Here is a 24,964-nt window from a genome sequence, read left to right as displayed (position 1 = left end):
TTCCGTTGTCACTACCCCTCTGCTGAGGTAAATAGGCTCCTAACATTTTATACGTTGCCAACAATCTCTCCTCGGCTCCTGGGAGAACACCAACCTGCTTAGTTTTTTCCTCATAACTGCATTATCCCAGCCCTGGCAACATATTTTGAGCAGTTCTAATATAGTTCTAGCATTAACTCCTAGCTTTTCTACTCTGTATGTGCATAAGTTTTGAAAAAAATTCCTTATTCATTAGACACCTCACCAACCTATCCTATTACCCTCAATTTCTCTTCACCCACATTCTCCCACTAATCGTGGATTCTTTTGCCTTGTTTGATCTCCCAAGTGCATCAACTCACTTCTCCGAGCTGAAATCCAATTGACATTTTTTGCACACATGACCTATCCATCAATATCATTTTGTAGGATATAGCACTGTTCCCTGCACACCATAGGTAGAATACCACAAACAGTTTTGGGCCCCCTTATCTGAAAAGGGTAAATATCTGCCAGCATTGGCAGAAGTCCTGAAAAGGCTTAGTAGGCTGATTCCATGATGTGGAGGAGCCATGTTGGACTGGTATAGACAAGGTCAAAAGTCACATGACATCAGGTTTATAGTCCAACAGATTTACTGGTAGTAAAATCCTGACAAAGGATCAGCACTCCAAAAGCTTGTGATTTCAAATGAACCTATTGGACTATAACTAGTGTCACGTGACTTCCAGCCTAGGTTGATTCCAGCTGTGAAGTAATCATCATGAAGAGAAGCTGAGCAGATTGGGCCTGTACCTAGAATACAGAAGAATGAGGGGTAACTATTGAAACATACTTAATTCTTACAGGGCAGATGTGGAAAGTGGCTTCTCCTTGTGGAATTAAAGGGCATAAATGTGTTTCTCCTACTCTGAGATTAAGTCAGATGAGCTGGGAAATTTCTTTGAAGGTGGAGAATCTGTGAAATTCTTTACAATAAGGCAATTAACGATGGGTCATTAAAAATTCACCACTACCTTGAAATGTACTTTATTCACTAAGGCAATCAAGTGTTATAGAGAAAAGGTAGGAAAGTCAAGTAAAATAGAGTCAAGGATTATCAGTGCAGCATGATCTCAGTAAGCAGACTCAATAGGCTGAACCTCGCATGCATGCACGCACACGCACAAAATTGATACATACCACAAAAAGCAGGGGACCTTGGATTGTTTCCTGTAGAATGCCACTGGAAACGGCCATCCTGTTGCAAGAACACCCATCAACAATTGTGGTTTCTTGTCACCGAGCCAAGATACTTGGGTAAAATCATCTCGTATCCCATGGGCTTTCATTGTTTTTGAAAAACATTTACCATTGTCAGTTGTCTTATTAAAATCCATGTAGATCATATTTCCACTGCCCTAATATTTCCTTCTTCACTTTTCCTCAATATTCACTTTAATTAGAACTGATCTTTCCTTAAGGTTATTATTGATTAATCCATGCCTTGCTGAGAGCAAGCTTATCTCATGTCTCACTGGATTCTAATAATCTTCCTCCCCCCCACTCTGGAGGTCAGGCTGACTGGCTTACAATTATTCAGGTTTGAAAACAAAGTGGCAGAGCTTTCACAATCCTCCAGCACATGAATCAGAAAGTGACTTACTGCAATTGGAATGCCCTCCTATCCCAATTCAGAATGTGTTTCTATTTGAGGTTGGATTAACTTACCAAGTAAGTCTTTGAACAACCACTTGCTCCCCGCTCCACTCAAAAAAAACCATCTTCAAACTTGAATCCTCACTTTAGACCTCAATCTTGAGCCACAATATCGTCAAACAAACACATGGCTAGTCTTTAGCCTCCATTAGTAGAACAAAAACAGGAAAATATCCAACAACTTTATTCCATCCTTCACTCCTCTTTCTTGCAATAAGCTGTAATCAGAATTGCACGGAGCAGTCTCCATCTCCACTCCGTCAAGCTGGCAGAGTCAGACATTGAATTCAGGCTGTATAGATATGGCAGCAATATCAGGCCCCAGATATTACTACAAATCGGTGAGACATGAGATAAGCTTGCTCTCAGCAAGGCCTAGGTTAGTCAAGAATAATCAGTGTGGATTTCTCAGGGAAAGACCAGTTCTAAATAAATTAATTGAATGTTCCCCCTGCTGAAAAAAACCTAGGCTCAGGTTGGACACCGGGGTCAGATTATGAAATTGAGGCGACAGCCCACTTCCTCTATACAATTTTGTGGGAGTGTAACAAAATCATTCACCCACCCACCTCTAGGCTGACAGTTCACTCTGGAGGCAAGGAGATTTTTAAGGGAGATCCAGGAAACACCATTAGAAATTCACCTCAACCGTACAGGAACTTGTTTCGGTATTCCCTCTTGACCAAGACACGAATGTTGGTGCAGGGATGATGAATGTTGAGAGCTGCAGCACTTGATTCAATCTTCTAGTTTGTAATCAAGCAGGCTACATATAATGGCACACTGACCAGGATCAGAGAATCCAACCACACAGGAGGCCATAACATCACATGCCCACAGGACTCAAAGGTTGAATAGACCCCTATGCTTTGACACTTTCAGACTGCTGGTCACTGGGAAAGAGCAGTGGGGGTTGAGGGAATGGTCTTTTCCTAAAGAAGCAAACATTTGACTGTTAAAAGACTTCATTCAAGAACCAGGGTGATTGGGTTTGGGAGAATAAAGGACTTCCAGGCATCTGATGTGAACTGATCCAGGGGAAATACAAGCTGCTTCTCTCAATACCTTAAAATGCCCTTCCAAATCAATATAAAACAAAGTTAGACAGATCACAGACACCATACAAGCCAGCTCTCATTGTTTGGGAACATCAACACCCAGATATAGGAGAGATGGGGCAAGTCAGTCAGAGTTTAGATTTGTTAAGCCTTGTATTTACTCACTAAAGGCAGGCAGAAGATCACAGTGAGATTAAACCTCAGGGGTGAAGCAAGTTAACCTGACATAGCGAGCACAGTCCTCCTTTAGCCGAGTAGCTTCCACCTCCCCTCCACACAATGAAACCTGGACCAACAAATTGCTACACACATTTTAATTAAACGTATTGATAAGTGCTTAAAGCATTTTTATTTTATTAAAGGTACAGTGAAGATTTAGTCTATTCAGCAAGAGCCCACATTCTGCACCCACAAAGGCCTCCTTTGCACCTGTCCTCAAGTGGGAGAGATTGCCTGGGCTGGTGACTGGGTGTAGGGAGAGAATATACAGGCATCTGGAAGGTCTGGAGGGCATCTGGGAGGGCCAGGTAGGTGGCAGTGCTCTCAGGACAGAGGGTGGACATTTACAGAGTCACAATCCAATGTCTAGGCCAGTTTTCCTATTCAGTATAACAGGGGATGGATTTTGATTTCAAGCTGCTAGCTACTTCAGAAACCAAGGCTACACAAAATGGGACCACCCACAGACCTACCATTATCTGACAGTCTGATTCAGCAAACTTAGAATGGCACAAGGTAAAGCTTCAGAAGCAGCTCAGGGAGTGAAGCTCTCAACTGAGATCAGTGCAATCCCCATCCCTTTTATATTGCAGGCCTTCCTCCACACCCTGCCAACACAGCTTTGCAGCAAGTTTTAGACCACGACTGACAAGAGGGTGTGAGAGAGCAAAGACTGACAACTTGGTCAGATTCCATTCTCTTCTTCCCCTCCAGCATATTGAGCTGGAGAACATGGGCCAAGTGGTGCAGCCTGTGCCAGGAGTTGCATTGCAGGGATGGGAGGGAGGGCAGGCCAGTGGTTAGTTCCTTCAGTGCAGGAGCAATGGACAAACCAGAGAAGTATATGCATTGTCTGTGAATTGAATGCCAGTGGTTAATTCCCAAACAAAACAGTTTTAAAAAAAAGTTTCACAAACTTCAATTTCCAAGATTTTACACAGAAAAGCAGCTGGGAAAAAAAACCCTTTCAGAACACCTCCCCATTCAAAACAGAGCAAAAATCAGCTGCAGTGTACAACACTTCAAAACAAACGCAACAGACAAATTCCAGAAATCCAAAGGTCTCAGCACGTGAATATTTGCAGACTAGCTGTATACCTCTAGGGCGCACCAGGTGAGCAGAATTTGATCCTTTAAGTAATTAACAAAAGAAAAGGGAGTCTCCAGATTTGTTCAACTTCCTCCTGTTGGGAGGAGGATGACTTCCTCTGGAGACAACACCTTGGCCCAGGGTGTAGCTCCTATCCTGACTCCAGTGCTGCACATCCATGTTCCTGGACTATTACCTGTATATGCCCTACTCACCATGGTCTTGATAATGTGCTGACCAGTGAGATACAGTCACTTGGTAGCTCATCACTGGTGCTGCAGGGAGACTGACTGAGGAAGCTGGGATTTGGTAACAGCTGCAAGTACAGCACATGGCACTGTGGGCCTCATCATCCTTCCTTGTGATTGGCCAAGAGCAAGATGTGGTTGCGATTTGGAAGTAGCTCTGGCCTGTCCCAAAGTAGCTCCTGGCTAAAACGCTCTCATCTCTCCAACAAGACCAAGGGAGCTTTTAGATACCAAGAGATCACTCACTAACTTTATACTGGGCAGATCACAAATGGAATTCTACCTGGGGAGGGCAGGGGCAGAGGCAGGGCCAGGCCAAGGGCAGCAGGCACATGAATGCACCACTCTGTCCTCCCATTTCCCTATGTAGGAGCACACTTCAGTAGTTTTGTGGCCAAGAGCTCTTACACTTGGGTTAGACAGCTGGTTTCAGCAGGAACAGGCCATGGCGTAGTCCTTCCCATCACCAGTGAATATTTCATACCCCTCTCTAACCCAGCAGCAATTGTATTTACAACAAAAACATACATTCGACTCCTTCACATGACACAGGAGCCAAGGCGCAGCTCAGTCTATCCAAACCCGCAGACTGTCACTGGTCTTCAACCAGCAATGGACAGTTGGGATTCACGCTGCCCTGTCACAGTGCACTGCACTTCATTTCTCACAACTCCTTAGGAGGCAGGGAAGAGAATAGAAGTGAGTTTAGTACTCGAAAGAAATCTTAAAATCAGAATCTGAATAGAAACCATTTTTGCCCCAAGCTGAAAATTTCGCAAGAAAAGAAAATCAAGATGGCAAATGTGGTGAGGAAAGGGGTGCTGGTGTCATAGCTAACTGAGTCAGAAACACAGCACAAGGAGTTCCAGTAGTGGCAAAATCCCAGACAGTAGATGCTGCACGCAGTCACTCAGCCCCTCTGCTGGGCAGGTGGGGATCACTGCCAGTGGTCACTATGTAATCTTCCCAGTCTGATTGTACATTGCAGCTTCCTGGTCCCAGTTGTCCTTCCTGTATGGATTCTCCAAGATGTATCGATACTTGTCAAAGTTTTGCAGCAGGTACTTTGGAGCGTACATGTGTTCTTTGGGGTCTGCAGGAGGGTAATCTTGCTCAGTGCCATCAAACCAGCCACCTGTCTGAATCAACTCTCGAATGTAGTTCAGATCTCTTTTCTCTTGGTAATTCCCCCAGCGGGGGAAGTCTCCGTTCTGTGCAGACAGCAGCTTGTAGCGGATACCTTCAGGTTTGAAGCACCAGGAACAGTGCCAGCCTGCAAAGTGAAGGGGACTACCTACTGCCCAGGGCACCAGGATATGTCCAGTGCTGTTCTCATACAGCCGGAAGTTTGGCATCAAATAGTATTCCCGCCGCCGCAATTTAATCCCATCTCCATTGTAAACCATGAAGAGCATGGCCACAGTACAACCTGATATCACTTCCAGGCTCCCTGGCTGCTTCCAGAAAAAACCATACAGTGACTTCCGCAGATGGAAGGCAAAGGGTTCAGTCCAACCATCAAAGAGTTTGAGGAACAGCACACCATCGTGAGCTGGAATCTCATCAGCATCATTTATGAGGAAGATATCATCATCCCGTAAATTGATAATCCGACTCATACCATTCTGGGTCAGGAAGGTCCTTAAGTAATCATCAGCGATCCAGCCATCCTGCCTCCCTCCACTGGGAAAATGGTCCAGGAACACGTATAGGATCTTGTTGCCCATGTAACTGTACGTCCCATTTTGCAGCATCTCTATGAATTTCAGGGGCTTGGGCTCCCCAAAGGCAGTAAAGTTGGACTCACAGATTATGAAGATATCAACCACATCGCCCAACTCGTGAAACCGGACATCCAACAGATCAAACTCATGGTTGATGTTAACGGCATTGATCACCCTGCGAGGCATCGGTCGTGGGCTCAGACGCTCTTTTGTTGGCAGATTGGAATACTGGACCATGGTGGGCACCCCACAATAGGGCCCATGCCAGCCTGGGAGACAAGGGCATCCCACCCACCTGCGCCTAGGCCTGCCACTAAAACCCCTGTTTGCCTTCTGTGCCAACTGCTTGTCCATTGCATTGTGGTCCCAGTCAACTGCACCGTCCACGGATGCTGCCGCCATCTTGGTGCCTTGCTTAAAACAAATGGCTCCTGCTTTGGTTTGTACGAAGTACTTTGTCTCATCATCTTTCAGTTCAAACAGGGCTCTGTGTAATGGTGGGCGGGCTCCATTCTGAGCTTTCACAGTGATGGGTAGCCCAGGGCTAGTATTTACATTCACCGCAGTATTCGGTTTCCAGAAGAACTGAGAGTTGACGAAGATGGACCGGAGTGAAGGGCTGAAGGCAGACAGCTCATGGGAAAATGTGATGTAGGACAGGGCTTTGAGGAAGTGCATGAAAGAAATAAGACATAGTCCTGCCATACACAGAACCAGAACCACACGGCGTCGGCGCATCTTCATCCTAAACCAGAGAGAAAACATCAATCATTAAAACACCTCCAAGAAACTGCCTTGCTATAGCACTTTACACAAACAAACTACCTTTCAACTGACAAAATGCACACTAAAAGGCACCAGATACTCTTGTTTTGAAGTAAAAACTGAAATGGAAGTCAGGCTGCCGTAGGCAGAATGTCTGGAGAGTTTTGCAACTTGGTAAAAATCACATGGTGCACGTTTTTAGCTGTGGAAGACAATGTTGCTATTTTGAAGTGTGGGATTGTTACTTTGAAATTGTTGCAGAGAGAGTTAAGGAAAGATTGCCAAAACAGCCCTTAAATTTGTAGCAAGCTGCAGGTGCAGGGCAGCTATGGCCCTCCAAATATCAGCAAAATGACTAAACCTCTTTGTTCCACATCACCCTTCATGCCAAGAGAAGAAAAAGGTTAAGAAAAAAAAACTTGAAGTAAATCTCTCGGCCAACTATCAGCAAAGAACAACCACTTTATAGACAACAAGTTCTCATTACTAAGATCAAAATGAGTGGAAACACAGGTTAACTCCCTTCATCCAGTATGACCACTCTACATGCTGATAAACGGCAATAAAATTCCTGTAAATTACTGACCTACATTAAGATGGTTTCAAGCCCGAAAAACAGGAAGATCACAAGGTTACAAAAAAGGTAGAGTTTTCTTGTCTACAAATCCGCTGGAGGATGAACCAGTTACAGCAGAACCAATTTGGGGGTAAACTGCGGCATCAGAGCTTCCCAACAAAAGCCTGTAGTAGGGTCCATACTGAGCAGCTGCTAAACCCCAACAGAATCGAGCCTGGAGAAAGTGACAACGGTGCAAAAACAGTGAACTGAAGGGAGGTGCCAACCTGAAATGTCAGCTTCCTGCTCCTCTGATGCTGCCTGGCCTGCAATGTTCGTTCAGCTCCACACCATTAACTCACTGGTAGGTTGTTTTTGCCCATTTTAAAAAGTTGCTTTAATAGTCTTAGCTTCCTTTCAAAATAAAAAGGATTTTCTACTTACATTTACGAGGAGTCTTGTTTTGAAAAGCAGAGGTATGATAGGGGAGCTCAGTCCCAGTTTGAATGGCCTGCAGTATGTCTGAATGATCACATCTACAGGTTGACTACATCCACCAGGCACAGCAGTGTTTCTGTGAGGCTGAATTAAGAAGGGAGAACGCTTTAAAGACAAGGTCACTCTGCAGCTAAATGGACTGTCACCAGAAAGAAATTTCATGAAAGTGGGTGGAGGCAGCCAAGCTGGCATTCAGGAAAGTTCAGAGAGCATCTTACAAGATTGAGAGATTGCGAGACTGAAAGATTCAAATTTAAGTGCAGGCTGAATAGACCGGGACTTTAGTCCCCTGGGAGCATCTGACCTGAGGGGTGACCTTGGATTTATTTATATAATCAGGAGGGTGAATAGCCAAGGTAGAGTCATCCAAAAGCATAGGTTTATGGAGGGGGGGGGGGGGGGGGGGGGGGTGGGGGGGTGGGGTGGAATTTAAAAAGGGACCAGAAGGATAACTTTTTCACATTGCAGGCAGACAATGTATGGAACAAGCTGCCAGAGGAAGCCGTAGAGACAAGAATAATTTCAACATTTAAAAAAAGGCATCGTACAAGCACCGATAGGAAGTTTTAGAGGAACATGAGCCAAATACAGGCAAATGGGACTAGTACAGTTTAGGAAACCTGATCAGAATTGACAAATTGAGCCATGCTGTGTACCTCTATGACTATGACAGTTTATGCATTTTTGAAAATAGTGAGAGCAACACTGTCCCCCTCCCAACACATACAGACCTCCCCACACCCTCAACAAAGTGGGAGGGTAACAGGGGGCAAGAGAGAGACAGTGAGAGAGAGTATAAAGGGAACAGACAGAAAGGAAGAGTTATAATAATAGAAAACTCAGGACTGTAAGGGCAGGCACTTCTACAATTGAAACATGACACTAGGATGGTGTTAGGGCCTGGGAGGAGGGTGAAGGATGGCACTGGGGATGCCCTGCAGCTGTTCAATGTCAAATAAATAGTCAGAGGTGTACAACAAGACTTTAGGGAGTGAAGCGCAGATTGAAAAGAAGCACAAAGATTGTAATAAGTGATAACAAGGCGTAAAGCTGGATGAACACAGCAGGCCAACCAGCATCAGAGGAGCTGAAAGGCTAATGTTTCAGGTTTGGACCCTTCTTCAGGAAAAAAAAATTGTAATTTCTGGATTGTGAATAAAGGAGTAGGTCCACAGAGCTGATGAATGCATAGCTGAAGAGTTGGAGTAGAAGAGAAGGCTTTAGATTCTTGGATCACTGGGTTCCTTTCTTAGACTTAAAATACCTACAGCGTGGAAACAGGCTCCTCAGCCTAACAAGTCCACCGACCCACAGAGCTTCCCACCCAGACCGTTCCCTCTATAAGCCACCTGATCTACACATTCCTGAACACTATGGGCAATTTTGCATAAGCAATCTACACATCTCTGGACTGAGGGAGGAAACTGAAGCACCTGGGGAGGAAACCCACACAGATATGAGAGAATGTGCAAACTCCACACAGACAGGCGCCAGAGGGTGGAATCAAACCCAAGCCCCTGGTGCGGTGAGTCAGCAGTGCTAACCACTGAGCCACCATGCTGCCCCGTTTCTGGTCAGGTCCCACTTCTAAAGTCCAATGGGGTGCAATGGAACTACAAAGTGTGCACAGCATGCAAGAGCTAATGCTGTGGTGAGGGTTTCAAGTAATTAGTCAGGAAGTAGAATACAGTGGGAGTACAATGAATTGTGCACTGGTTGGTGATGCACAGATAAACATAGAAGAACAAAAAAAGTCAGTCTGGCTGACAGTGTACATTATCAAGTTAAAGCACAAGGGAGCTTAGCAAGGTTGGATGGAAATTATTTTAATGCAAGAATACTGCAAGTACAGCAAAAGTGAGATCTGGCCAAAGTGAACCAGGAACACGTACTCGCAGGAAAAACCTGACTAGAAGTCTTTCAAAAAGAGAAGGAGAAAAGTCCAGAGCCAACATGTTACTGCGAAGGTAAATGATAGAACCAAAAATTCCAGAGAACATTGAATATTGAGGAATGTACAAAATTAGATAAAAAGGAAAAAAGTGAAGAGATACTTTTAGATACCAATGGCTCAGGGCTCCAGAACCTCTTACAGCATACTGAAATTGGTATAGTCAGGGTTACTTTAAAAATTGGGAAAGCAAAAAAAAAAGTCATAAAAAAACTGAGGTAAAACAGGAAAATTCAAAAGGGTAGCTTGTAAGTAAGTAAGAGACAACTGGAGAAGCAAAGGGAAAAAAGAAGTGGGGCCCATGAACATTAGTCAGTACAGCACAGGAACAGGCTCGCTGGCCAACCACATCGGTTCTGACCATGCCATTCTAAACTGATTCCATCTGCCTGCATGTGGTCCATATCTTTTTATTTCTTGGCTGTTCAAGTGTCTAAATGCCTCTTAAACATTGCTATCATAGCTGTTTCTATCTCCTCCCCATCAATACATTCCAGGCACCGATCAACCTGTCAATCTCCTTTAAACCTTTCCCCTCACAAAAAAAACCAATGCACCCCTAACATTTGACATTTCCACCCACAAAAAAGACTCCAAGCTGCCACCCTATCCATGTCTCTCAATTCTATATACTGCCACAAGGTTGTCCTTCAGCCCTCCAACACTCTAGCAAAAACAAACCAAGTTTATCCAAAACTTTCCACTCCAATCAGGCCACATCCTGGTAAATCTCTTTTGCACCCTCTCCAAAGCCTTGACATCTTTCTTAAACTGTGGTGGTCAGAACTGCACACAATACTCCCTGGCCTAACTAAAAAGTCTTATACAGCTGCAACATGACTTGCCAACTTATATACTCCATGCCCTGGCCAATGAAGGCAAACATGCCACCTGCCACTGTTTTCACCGTATCCACTTGTGTTGCCACTTTCAGGGAACTAGGGACTTCCATATATTCATGAAGTGCTGAAGTGTCAATCTGCGTGGATCTGGAAGGCATTGTTTGAGGTTTTAAAATCAGTACTTTGCATCTGTATTTACAATAGAAGGACAATGCAGATATAGAAATTGGGGAAGGGGGCAGTGATTTACCTAAATGAATTAGCATTGAGAGAGCGGCGTTAGAGGCCTTAAAATTGGATAAATACCCAAGCCCAGATAAGTTGCATCCAAAGACTGCTGCAGGAGGCAAGGAAGGAGATTGCATGAATGTTTTAATTCCCCCTGGACACAGGAAGGATGCCAGATGATTGGAGAACAGCTAAAATAGTACCATTATTCGATAACAATGTTAGGGATAAACCAGAGTACAGAGGCCTGAGAGTCTAACATAGGTGGGGAAACCATTGGAAAAGCTTGAGGGACAGAATTAATATCCACTTGGAGAGGCATGGATTAATCATAGATAGTTAGCTTGACATTATCAGGAGGGGGAGATCACATCTGACAGGTTTGATTGAATTGAGAGAGGGTGACTAGATTGATGGATGGGTATAGCGCAGTGGATGTAATCTACATTGGCCTTGGCAAGATTGCTGACAAAAGTTCTTGCACGGAATATTGGTCAAGATGGTCCAACATTGGCAGATAGCAAAGTGTGATGCTTGAAGGTTATTTTTGAGCTGAATGGCATCTTTCTGCACTGTTACAGTTCTGTATTGAGAGACACAATTAGCCGATCACTGTAGGGAACATGTACTATGTAGTGAAACCATTCTAAGCCTCACCACTACCTGGTGTTCACTTCCTGCCAGAGTGGATCACACCATCCTCAGGGTCCTTGCTGTTACATTTCCAGGGTTCTCACCTCATGGCCTCCACCCTGGGACTCTACCATTTCTCTGCTCCTCCTCACCAACTCCCCAATGGTCAGTGCCAATTGGATCCAGTCAAGGATGCAAGGAGAGGTCCCCATCACAGACTAATTGGGAAAGTTTATTTTCAATTGTCATCTCCCAGAATTAGCCTCCTCTCAAGATAACAAAGCAGACCAGCACACATGAGTGCTAACAGAAGGGTCACTAAGCCATCACACTTGTACCATCTCCATCCTGAGAGTGCTTTTGAATCATCCCATGACAGACATCGCTCTGCTCTTTCCCTCGCTAAGTACTTTTCCACTTCAGGAGTTGCTGTTGCACCTGCTTCGACCCAAGATCACAATAACATACTGCAAAACAATATTCTTTCACCATCACATTCAGCCTGAGCCCTTCATGATCAGCCACAGGGGAATCTTTTCTGGTGTCTTCAGCACGTTTATAACATTAATACCTAGACTATTCCAATAAATCTTTACATCTCTTCAAAGCCTGATCAGTCCTCCTGGGTAGCGGGCATTAAAATGAGAAACAGTGAGATCCTTGGGTGGGTTGGGGACATTGATGAGCAGGGAGATTTCCAGTGGAAAAAACCTGGTGGTCAGGCCTCCCTGGATCTGGCAGTCCTACACAAAAAACCCACACACACGCATTATGAAGATGTGTCACATTCAATATTTCAAATGAAGGATTTTAAATTTTGAAGCATTGTAAAATTTAAGTTCTCAAATTAGCAGAATGTTTCTTAAAAAAAGTTGAAAAGGGCAGTGGAAAGATTTGATAAAAACAAGGCTTCTTATAAATAATGGGACTATTGAAAACTGCTTGCTTTGCTGTGGGCCCCTGCTGGGACTATTTGAATAGAGACTAGTTGGAGTGTGTTTTGGCATCTAGGGATCATTTGGAGTCAAGAAGGCAGCCATGAAAGGCAGCCCAGTTGATCTCGTTTTCAAAAAGCAACCCCTAGAATTTACAGGGCAGTCCGGTGGCAGCTCAGTGGTTAACACTGCTGCTTCACAGCACCAAGGACTTGGATTTGAAGTTATTCTCAGGCAACTGTACATAGAGTTTGCACATTCTCCGTGTCTGCATGGGTTTTCTTTGGGTGCTCTGGTTTCCTCCCACCATCCAAGGTGGTGAGGGCTAGGTGGATTGGCTGCACTCAATTTCCCAATGTGTCCAGGGATGTGTAGGATAGGTAGATTAGCCATGGGAAATGTAAGACTTCAAGAAGAGTCTGGGTGAGATGCTCTTTGGAGGTTTGGTGTGGACTTGATGTGCTGGATAGCCTGCTTCCATACTGCAGAGATTCTGTAATTCTAGTTCTAGCTGAAACTTTTGGTCATCTGAAAGATCCGAGTGGAAGAAATTTATAATTCTTCCTGAGCAAGCTGCATCTGCAAAGACTCCGGAGACCATTACGTGATTAGTGACAGACTGCAGAATATTCTACATTTTATTTTTCACCTTCAAGAATAACCTGCTGGCTTTCTGACAAAAAAATCTTTAGCTACTCTTTGCAGATAAATCAGAGTGGAAATATTTGTTTGCATGTATGGTTTGTGGATATTTGGAGGGATAAGCATTTATAATTCCATATTATTGGCTATATGTAAACCAAACATTGCTTATTCATTAAACAAGTTTATTTTGATGATAAACCTGCAATTGTGCTGATCAAGAAACCAAGCCAATATATTTTGTTGAATACCTGATACCTACATGTTAGAGCAGTGTTCAACAGACAGAAGTGTCTGCAAATGCAGGGATTCTTGAAGGGTAACAAAACCTGACAATAGGTAGGATTTCAGTTAATCTGGTGATTGATTGAATCTCAAAACAAATAAGTCCCCTTCAAAATTAGGAGATATTGCTCCTCAACGCCCAGCCTGTCTGTAACTCCCCAACATGTCCTGTCTCAGCTTCTTGACACTGGTGCAAACTTGACTCCTAGCTCTATATGACTCCAGTCCCGCTAAAGTTGCCAACACTACAAGTTTGGTAAGGACCTTTTAAGTGTTGAAGTTCACTTCCATAGTACTACAGCAAGTAACTCAAGGGAAGCAAAATATCATAGGGGCATTAACATTTAACAAATACAAAAATCACAGCTTGCAAACTTTAGAACCAATTCTTCCCAGAGGTAGGGGACCTATCCCCCATGTCACCCTATGTATGGGTAACTCAGCTGTGTGAGAAGGAAAAATTATAAATTTCATCCACTCAGATCTTTCAGAAGACCCAAAGTTTCAGCTAGAACTAGAATTACAGGATCTCTGCAGTATGGAAGCAGGCTATCCAGCACGTCAAGGTTTGCAAAGTCAATTTCCCTCTCAGGCAAGGACTGTACCACTGCCTCTAAGTACGATTCTGAACAGCATTCAGTTAAAGACTCACCACTTTGAAAGAGTTTCAGAATCTTTCGCTCATTCTATCTTCAAACAACAAAAATCTTCTCTTAGCAAAACTAGCTTTCCAAAAAAAAGTGAGCAGATTAAAAAGCACAGTCAGAAGGTAACTAGCCCTAAAAGATTAAACCAGCAGTTACTCTGTAAAAGGGCTGACGAAAAGGGCAGACCAAAAGGGCAAAGAAAAGGAAAAAAGGGTTCTCCAACAAGGGTAGTATCCCAATTTAAATAATATTCATGGGTTTAAATATTAAAAGACATTCTACCTACTTTGTGAGATCCCTAACAAAAACAGTTCTAAAACATTGGCTTATCAGATAAGCCAGCAATGTGGAGCTGGAGGAACACAGCAGGCCAGGCCAGGCAGCAGAGGAGCAGGGAAGTTGATGTTTCGGGTTCATTTCTGAAGAAGGGTCTCAACCCGAAACATCAACTTACCTGCACCTCTTATGCTGCCTGGCCTGGCGTGTTCCTCCAGCTCCAAACTTACTGGCTCCAGCATCAACAGTTCTTTCCATCTCTGGCTCAATGAGCCAGCTCTTCCCACTGCTGCTTTAATAGCTGTAAAACAACAGGTGTGAACGCCACTTTCTGGGGCAGAGCTGAAGGAAGTCGTTCCAAATGTCAGCAGTGGCTGTCTTACAACCCAAACTGTTCTATCAGTTTGTGCTGAATCACCCATTACAACCTCAATGTTTCTGTTACTTGGTTTCAGCAGTTATTACTTTCCTTCTTTTCCCCACACTGCACTGTAGATAACTCCTAGAGCTTTCTATTCCAAAAAGTTTCTACTTGTGCAGCTTCTTCTCACTGTTCATCACTGCAGGTCCTTCCAATAGCTACAAACGGTGTCTCATGAACATCACATGTACTTCTTTCCAAATTCCTTGTTAGCTAATGCCCTATGTTAAATGCTGCCAAGTTACTGTATTTACTTGATAGGTAAGAACTGAAAATTGGACAGAATGCTAAATTCAAGTCTTTAAAGTCTAAGCAGTCTTTTAGTGAAGGTTGATTACTGCCAAAATAGCACTGAAAATTAACAGTGATAATGTGGAGTTCAAGCTTCAATTGAAAATATACAAGTGAGGAGATGAGTGGGATCATTAGTCCAACAAGCCTATCTCCCCAATAAAGATCACAGCTGACCTGATTACTCCACATTTCCACCTAGCCCCCAAAAAACCTCTTGCCATTCAAAAGTCTAACTCTCAAAAAGATTCAGACTTTCTTCCTCAAGATGTTAGAAGCATTGATCCAAAGACTCATGACCACCTGAGGGGAAAAAAAATGGTTTCACTTGTTTTAGAGAGGGACAGCACCTTGTTTTTAAAATAGTGGCCTCTCATTCTACATACTCGCACAAGAGGAAACATCTTCTCCTTTTCTGGGAAGCAGGAATGTTGATGTTTCAGGTCAGGACACTTCTTCCAGACATGAGGTAGGTGGGGGGGGGGGGGGGGGTGGGGAGAGAGAGAGCGAGAGCGAGAGAGAGAGAGAGAGAGAGAGAGAGAGAGAGAGCGCGCGAGCGAGCGAGAGCGCGAGAGAGAGAGAGAGAGAGAGAGAGAGAAAAGAGAACGGGACGGGACGGCACTGGCACGGGCAGAGAGCTGGGAAATAAATAGGGAGAGGAGCAGTGGTGGAGCTGGGGAAGGTAAGTGGGATGGCGATTGGCGAGTGCAGGTAGGGAGTGGTGGGGAATTGGTCAGTGAGGGGGCAGGGGCAGATAAGAGAGAGGGAAGCCGTCCACCACTCCCTACCTGCACTCACCAATTGCCATCCCACCTACCTTCCCCAGCTCCACCACTCCTCTCCCTATTTATTTCCCAGCTCTCTGTGCCCAACCCCACCCATGTCCAAAGGGTCCCAACCCAAAAATGTTTATTTTTCTCCACATCTACCTTGTTAAGGTCCCTCCAGATCTTGTATGTTTCAATTAAGATGCTTCTTACTCTAAAACTGGAGTAAGAGCCTAGCCTGTCCAACCTTTCCTCAAAAAGTCAACCCATCCACCCTCAGTAGTATGGTGAACCTTCTCTGATCTGCTCACGGTGTATTTACAGGTAGAGCTAGAATTCTGAATAGGTTGTGTTCTGGAGACTGGTTTGCAAGTCTATTCATATAGAAATTAGACTAATACAAGACAGTACACAGGATCTATTTGTAATTAGAGGAAATATTCACTTGTCAGATCTTTAAAATTACAAATGCAATCTTGTAAAGGCATGTAAGTCATTAATTGGGGACCCCTTGGCACATTAAAGAGCTGGCCAATTCTGTACACGGAAGTCCAGGTAAAGTCTCATTTGTATAGCAAACAATTTCATTGTATTCAATTGCCCTTACAAAAACAAGTAATTAGGTAAGCTAACAATTGTTTATTATATTTGCTGTTGCAATTCATGCACAAAGCCACCCAGATTCCTCATCTCAGAGCTCTGCAAATGCTCTCTAAAATGACATGCCTCTTAAAATAAATCTGAATTAAAAACAAAGGTAAAACATTTAGAAAAAAGGTCACGTTAACCCAGTGATAATGGGAACTGCAGATGCTGGAGAATCCAAAGATAATAAAATGTGAGGCTGGATGAACACAGCAGGCCCAGCAGCATCTCAGGAGCACAAAAGCTGATGTTTCGGGCCTACACCCTTCAACAGAGAGTCTGAAGAAGGGTCTAGGCCCGAAACGTCAGCTTTTGTGCTCCTGAGATGCTGCTGGGCCTGTTGTGTTCATCCAGCCTCACATTTTATTATCACGTTAACCCAGTTTTTCTTTACCTTTCTTTGTTTTGATACCTAATCAAGCACCTAATCTAGTCTGTAGCCTCTAGTTTTCGTGTTTTTTAAAGCTCTGACCCTTCAGCTGTTCTGGTGATGGATGGCATGATGATAATCAGCAGGTTTCCTTGCTGATATTTAATCCAAAAGGTCATGAGACATTACAGTCCTGTATCAATTGAGGACTCCTGGGACAACTCACTCCCAATTGTACCATTGTGCTTACACCCAGCAAGGGCAGTGGCATGGTACCTGAGACAGTCATTCCCATGGATGTCGGGATGGGACAAAATCCTGGAACTCTGACCTGAGCAATACAATAGGTCTGCCAAGGACTACAGGAATTCAAGGCGGCAGCTCACCAGGGACTTCATCAGGTCTATTAGGGATGGGCAATAAACGCTGGCTTAGTCAATGGCACTATCGTGCCACAAACTAATAAAAAGCTCAGCATATATCTGTTTCCTAGCAGTGTCTGTCAAAAAATCTGTTCACCACAGAATGATAGTTGAATAAGCCTCTTACTTTGAGAGGGTGATTGTTGTTTCCATCATAAGTGAAAAAGAGTACCCAATTTCCTAGAAAACTATAAAAATCTGTCTGAGCACTCAGGTATATCCTTACATCATATAGTGTCCCATCAGTTTAAAATAAAAAAGGACTTACTGCCCCATAATGACCCATGTGAACTAACCAGGACCCTGTTATTCGTTATGGAAATTCTTTGCCTTTTGATTCTGGTCGCCTACTTATTACATTGGAATGCAGTTGTTGTTTTGTACCTGACTAATGCATTTTAATGATCTGTGTACATGGACTTAAAGCCCTACAGTCCAACTTTTCCTAGTTCGTTAACACGGATCATAATTGCTCCAAAATACACATTTATAAACAGGGATTTTCATTTGCAACAGTTTTGACATTAAATGAAGTTCGCAACTTTGACATTTTACACTTAGTGTCACTATTTATCATATCACCAACCTTCCGTCATTGTTAACACAGACAGGAGTGACGAAGTCCAGACTGAATATAGCCAAGCCCCAGTACAAATGGTTCTGCAACAGTGATCTCATCTTTCTGATACAAACAAAAAGAGACACACAATTCCTAAAATATTCTAACATTTCATTAAATCTCCAATAAAGGAACTGAAGAAACCCAGACTAGGATAAACTATCAATGGATTAGTGCAGATTATTGGTGCGACAGCATTCATTACAACACTCTTTCCAATTCCTAAATTCCAATTAGCTAACATTTCCACATATCCGTCTATCTCACGCACACCTCTCAGACTTCAGGCTCTATTCCAATTGCAGGTGATTCACAACCAGCTGCCCAATCAGAAATTGCATCCTTACAGTGTAGAACAATGTGATAACAGATACACATAGCATTCAGCTTTGATCAGATTCTCCACAATGTCAAGTTTCCTGAACCAAATCCAGCATGGATTTCAGATTTCCGACATATTAACAGCCTACAATAAGATTGCAGAGTAAGCTGTAGATTAAGACCAATTCTTAACAGGTTGCTTATCAAGGACACTATCAAAGCAGACTGTCCACAAAAAAGGAGTCACCTAGAAAGCCACACCCAATACAAGTACTCAGATAGGCACACCTGCTGAAATTACATCTACACTTAAAACATTCTTTGGTGTCATTGCTAGCAATTCTTTCACCAGAAAAAAGTTCCTACCAACAGCCCCTTATTAAACCAGCTCTTAGAGACAGATTGCTCACAGGAATGGAGTGACTGCCCCATTGTTTCCTATTTTTCCAGCCAATCTGTTCAGAGCAGCACGGTGGCTCAGTGGTTAGCACTGCAGCCTCACAGCACCAGGGACCCGGGTTTGATTCCAGCCTCGGGCGACCGTGTGTGGAGTTGCACATTCTCCCTGTGTCTGTATGGTTTCCTCCGGGTGCTCCGGCTTCCTCCCACAGTCCAAAGATGCGCTGGCTAGGTGGATCAGCCGTGCTAAATTGCCCGTAGTATTCAGGAGTGTGTGGGTTATAGGGGGATGGGTCTGGGTGGAGTGCTTCAAGGGGTGGTGTGGACTTGTTGGGCCACACTGTAGGGAATCTAATCTAGATGTTATTACATACTTCTGGAGCAGATGGGACTGGAGGTCAGGCTTCTTGATCAGTAGCAAGGACACTCCCACTGCACCACAAGAGGGCCAGCTCCATAGTTTTCTAATGAGTCATAAACGACAGAATTTTACTGTCTTAAATACAATATCATTGATGATTCGTCAATGAATACAGAACCTTGCACATCAACCTTACACTGAATCAAAAATCAACTGATTAAGCAGTTGGAGCTTCAAGAAGAGGAAGTGATGTCTGACAGTTCCAAGAAAAATTCTCTAGTAAATAACAAGCAGGATAAGTAAAATGGAAGCAGTAGATACAATGTATTTGGACTTTCCGGGGGGTGGGGGGGGGGGGTGGTATTTGACATGGTACCATCAATTACTTAAGGCAAGAGCTCAGTGTTGGAGGTAGCTAATTAGCATGGAGGGGAATTGGTTAAATAGGAGACAGATTAGGGCATTTTCAGAATTACAACCTATAATGAAGAGTGGAGTGCCGCGTGGATCAGTGTTCAGGTCACAATTATTGACAATATATATTTAGGACTTAGTTGAGAGAAGTGAATGCACTCTTGCCAAGTTTGTTGATGACAAAAATGGATGGGAAGGCAACTGTGAGGATGACAGATTACACAGTGATATAGAAGATTAGAAAAAGAGCAAAATCTCAGCAAATTGAATATAATGTGGGAAAATGTGAGGTTATGCACCTTGGCAAGAATAGTGGACCTGAATCTTTATTCAAATAGAGAAAGACCACACACAAAAAAAACTACAGAGAAGGATCGGAGAGTTCTTATTCATGAATTAGAAAGAGTATACATTCAAGTTCAGTCAATAATAAGGAAAGCAAATGGAATGGTTACCTTTGAAATAAAGGGAATGGATTGTAAAAGTAGGGAAGTTGTGTATACAATGCAGTAGTTAGACCAGAGCTAGAATACTATGAACAGATCATGTCTTCAAATCAAGGAAAAGCACAACACAGGTATTGGGGGCAGTCTGGAAAAGATTCACTAGGCTGCTCCTGGGTACGGAGGGACTGTCTCAGGAGGAAAGATTTAAAGGTTGGGCCTGTACTCATTGCAGTTTAGAAGAATGATTAGTGACCTTATTAAAAGATACAATTTTTTTTTTAAATAGAACCCCTAGTGCAGAAACAGGCCACTTGGTCCAACAAGTCCACAACCAACCCTCCTAAGGGCATCCCAGGGAGACTCAGGCTGGGTAAGCTTGGGTGGTTTTGTTTGGAGCACAGAAGGTGGAGGGAGAAACCTAAAAAGCTTTAAGATTTGAGGGGTATGGACAGGTTGGATAGGAAGTAGCTGGCCCCCTTAGCTAAAGTGTCAGTAACAGAGGGGCATAATTTTAAAAGGTGAAAGGCAGAGGTTTAGAGGATTTGAGGAAAGCATTTTATCTCCACCAAGAGGGTAGTTGGAATCTGTAATACACTGCATGGGGAAGTAGAAAACCTTAACCTTTAAAATGTTTCATAGATAAGCACTTGAAGATGTTGTAACATTCAGGGCCTCAGGCCAAGTGCTGTAGAGTGGGATGTGTACAGATAGATTGGTGCAGACTGGATGGGGCAGAAGGGCCTCTTCAGTTGTGTACTACCATATGACTGACTGAAACAGGCTGCAAAGTCTAGGTCAGGTACATTCCAGAGTGATAGATTACTGATTTTCAAAAATCTGTAATGAAGTCAAGGGTCGTGAGGAGGAAAGAAGAAAAAAAAAGAGGATTTTCAGATCATCACTGTAGGTGTGGTGTTACATAAAAGACAGGCTGGGTGAAGAAGGTAGTTTCCTTGCCCAAAAGGGAATGTTTTTTTCCCTATTTGCAGAATTGTGGCATTACTGGTCAGGCAGCATTTATTGCCCATCCCCAACTGTCAACCATACTGCTGCGGGTCTGGAATCACACATAGGCCAGCTCAGGTAAGGATGGCAGTTTCCTTCCCTAAAGTGAACCAGATGGGTTTTCCCCGACAATCAGTAATGTATCACAGTTATCATTAGATTCTTAATTCCAAATATTTATTGAATTTAAATTCCATCTGCCGTGGCAGGATTTGAACCCACATTCCCAGAACATTATCGGGTCTCTAGATTAACAGTCCAGCGATTATACCACTAGGTCATCGCCTCTTCCGTAATAGTGACTCAAATAGAATTTTACAACAATGACAGATGCCATGGTCACTACCACTGATTCTAGACCTTTATTCCAGATTTTATTATTAATTGAATTTAAATTCCATGGTCGCTGTTCTAAGACTTGAACACACATCATCAGTGAGTGCACACAAGAGAGACAGCATGAACCTGGACCTCAGGATTTCTTATCCAGTGACACCACCACCATCCCTCCTACAGAGTTATACCAGGCCCATGTAACCAAAAGAAATACTAACATCTCTCTCACTTCAATCTTTTTCTTTCCTCTAAGTTTGAACTCATTAAAACCCCATATCCAGTCCTCCATAACCCACTTCGTGTTCACTAACCAACTCTGGCTCTTATCAGTTTTAAATTTCAAAAATTCTCAGCGTTCAAGTATCTCCATGACTTTGTCCTTACGCATCACTAATGTCTTCACTTTCACAGATTTAAATAGACGAGCTGAATATTATTTAAATGGATAAAGACCATCAAGAAGCAATTGCAAAAATGAGGGATTGGAGGCCTTGCGGATAAAATCATGAAAAAAAAACTAACATTCAAGGCCTGCAGAGAGAAGGGAAGGGAAGACAAATGGAATGGTGGCTTTTGTTAGCTGGAGCGGCGTTGGTGGCTCCCAGCTTATAGGCCTGATGCATGGACTCCAGGAACAGTGGCAGCGAATCAACTGCAGCTGTGTTGGTGACCAGACTGGGGGCTCCTGGCTGCAATAGGCCCAGAGACGGGGCCTCACAGAAGTCCTGGAGCAGTGTTCGAGACCCCAGCTGATGCAGATGAACTATACTGTGCTGGGTTGTGGCAATAAACATTTTTCACTTCGAATCCCATAGTGATACAATAATAAATCATTCATATTTCAAAGGAAAGGGAATATAAAAATAAGGTGGGCTAGTTAAAAAGAAAATTATAGGCACTAGTCAGACCAGAGCTGGAATACTGCATAGACATTCAGTTGCCATATCTTTGGCGGCAGTCCAGAGAAAGTTCACTAGTTTGATGCTGGTTATGGAGAGTGCGTGAAAGAGAGCATGACTAGGACTGTAGAACCACGTCTCAAAATAGGAGTTTTTTCCTCCTCAGTGAATCTTTTAACCAGACAGCTTTTGAAGCTAGGTCATTACATACATTCAACATGGAGACAGATAAACACTAAATAAGTAAGACAATCAAAGGTTACAGCGATAAGGCAGAAATACGGAGTGGAGGACAACCAGGTCAGCCAAGAGTACAGCACACTCAATGAGCTGAACAGTCTTCTACTGCTATTAGGTCTTATGCACGCTCTCCTTCTTCAAGATCATCCTGCCATTAATACAGACTCAGAGGTCATTTGGGCTTCATACTCCTGCTGACATGAAGACATCTGGCAAAGCCCGTTCTGGTCATATTTTACACAGCTCCCACAGCTCAGTTTTTCCCTTGCTCACTCATTCTCTCTCAACTGCCTTTCACATTCCACTCTTCAATACTTACCTACTTTTCTCAAAAGTAAAAAAGACACTGCCTCAGTCACTGCGGTCCAACAAAACCAAACTTCTCCAATCTCTCCTCACTTTGTAGGCATTTTAAATTGATGATCATCAATTCCCGAACTAGAGGCTAACATCCCTTTGCCTATTCAGCTTTGAAACAAGAAAATCTAAAAAGTGGTCAATTCTGCGAACACCATGCTTGTAACACTGCTTGAACTCTAATTTCAGAGGCTCACCATTGTAACTGACTTTTTGGGTATTTCTATTTGTCACTTTTTGCTTCTCTCATTCAACTTAATTTTTATGCAAAATTTCCTCCATAAAATATGTTTTTGCTTTACTATTCCCTTTTTGAAGGCATTCAGATAATCAAAACCTACCGCTTAGACCATGTTTTTGGACACTTGCCCCAAAAGTCACTTCTGCAGCTCAGCATCAAGTTTAGTGTGATGATTGCTCCTACAGTCAGAATCAGATCAACAGCACCTGACTATTCCAATTCTATTGGCCCATAGCCTTTCATGGTTTGACATCACAAACACACATCTGAATATTTACATAACAGGGGAGAGTCTCACAGCATGGAAACCGACCCTTTGGTCTATTCAGTCCATGTTGAACACAATCCCAAACTAAATTAGTCCTAACTGCCTCCCCCAGGCCCATATCCCTCCAAACCTTTATTATTCATGCACTTAACTGTCTTTTACACTCTCAGTATAAAAGATTTTCTCCCTCATGTCTTTTTTAAAAACTCTTATCTCTCAAATACCAGGTGGTTTCGGCCTTTACTACCCATACATACAGAAAGTTTCACCCTCTGGACAAAAAGAGATCTTCTTCATATCTCCTCCAAACCTTCTGCTCATTCCCCAAATCGGTGTCAGGCAAATAGGAAGAAACATTCCCTACGCCCTTAATTATTTTGCATTTCAATCATGTTACCTCTCAATTTCCTCTGCTCCAAATGAAAACAATCCCAGTCCGTCCAATCTCTCCTTATGACAAACTCTCTAACCCAGAGAACATTCTGGTAAGTCTCCTTTACACAATCACTAGTGCTATGACATCAATGTGGATTCCAGAATTACACACAACACAACACTCTATTATAAAGTGTTGGTTAGAGTCACAGCTAAAGTTCCAGCATAACACGTCTGTGTGTATATTCTATGCCTCGAATAAAGGCAAAAATACTCCGTGCCTTAAGCACATTATCCACCCTTGTCCCTCTGCTTCCCAAGGTCCTCCCATTAATGTATTGCTTGCTTTGTTTATCCTGCCCAAGTGCATCATCTCATGTTTAACAAATTCAATTGTACTTGCCACTGATCAACCCATGTATTGCCCCTTCTAGTCCTAGGCTACCTCTTCACTACTTACCACTCCACTAAAGTGTCCCACGCAGGACCCTTGCTAAAATCCAAGTGAATTACATCAAAAGCACTGCCGTCATCACCTGGTGACCTCAAAAATTCATGTTGGTCAGAAGTGAATTCCTTTAACAAAACCATGCTGTTTTTGATTAATCCTATCTCTCCAAAGGCAAATTAATTCTGTCCCTCAGAAATGCTTCTAATAATTTTCCCACCACTAGTTTCCTGGTTGATCCCTTCTCGAATAATGGTGTCACACTGGCTATATGCCAGCACCTCTCGTATGGTCAGGCAAGAATTGAAAATCTTTGCAAGCACCTTTGCTACTCCCTCCCTTGCTCCACTCAACAATCTGTCCAAGGTTTATCCAGTCCAAGACTCTTCTGCTTTTTGGCCTGCCAGACTGCTCAGAACTTTCTCTTGGTCTACGCAAATTTCTTCAATTAAAATCACATGCCTGATTTCTAGTCACACATTGTTCATATGAGACGGACACTACCATAAAGTATTCATTTAGAACACTACCTATATCTGCTGGCTTCACAGACATATTACCACTGTGGGCCTTTCTTCTACCCTGAAATGTACTGGTAAAACAGGTTAATTTTCCTTTATGCTACCTGCCAATATACCTTTTCATGCACCATTTTTGCTCTCCTAATCTCCCTCTTGTACATTCTATACTCCACTAGGATCAGAAATTAGGCTATTCGGCCCATCAAGTCTGTTCAGTCATTCAATCACTGTTGATAAGTTCCTCAACCCCATTCTCCTGGTAACCCTTGAGACCCTTGACAATCAAGAACAGATCTTAAATATGCTCGATGGCCTGGAATCCACAGCATTCTGTGGCAGTGAATTCCATAGATTCACCACTTGAAGTTTCTCCTTATCTCCAATCAAAAAGGTCATCCCTTTAAGGCTTTACCCTCAGGTCCTAGTCTCTAACAATGGAAGGATCTTCCCAACATTCACTTTTGTTCAGGCTATTCAGTATTCTGTAAGTTTCAATTAGGTTCCCCCCCCCCCCCCCCCCCCCC

At 43.2% G+C, this 24,964-nt stretch overlaps 1 protein-coding gene across 8 annotated transcripts in view; it reads right to left on the bottom strand.

The window, feature by feature from the left end:
* Positions 1–3,034: 3,034 nt before the first annotated feature.
* LOC125446949 (beta-1,4-mannosyl-glycoprotein 4-beta-N-acetylglucosaminyltransferase-like) overlaps positions 3,035–24,964 on the bottom strand; it is a 61,090-nt gene continuing 39,160 nt past the window's right edge. For 4 of the 8 annotated variants that reach the window (XM_048520964.2, XM_048520967.2, XM_048520968.2 and 1 more), the window contains exon 2: positions 3,035–6,761. In XM_048520964.2, coding sequence (XP_048376921.1) covers positions 5,246–6,761 — 1,516 coding nt within the window. In that variant the 3' untranslated portion in view covers positions 3,035–5,245. Of the gene's footprint in view, positions 6,762–7,367; positions 7,389–7,781; positions 7,920–17,776; positions 17,861–24,964 lie in introns of those variants that run through there. The other 4 variants (XM_048520966.2, XM_048520965.2, XM_059640780.1 and 1 more) reach the window with 3 other exon arrangements.

This window comes from Stegostoma tigrinum, chromosome 38 (assembly GCF_030684315.1).
Source record: "Stegostoma tigrinum isolate sSteTig4 chromosome 38, sSteTig4.hap1, whole genome shotgun sequence".
NCBI classification, from domain to species: domain Eukaryota; kingdom Metazoa; phylum Chordata; class Chondrichthyes; order Orectolobiformes; family Stegostomatidae; genus Stegostoma; species Stegostoma tigrinum.
Note: the sequence above shows the minus strand (reverse complement) of the source record. Positions and strands in the feature narration are given on the sequence as shown.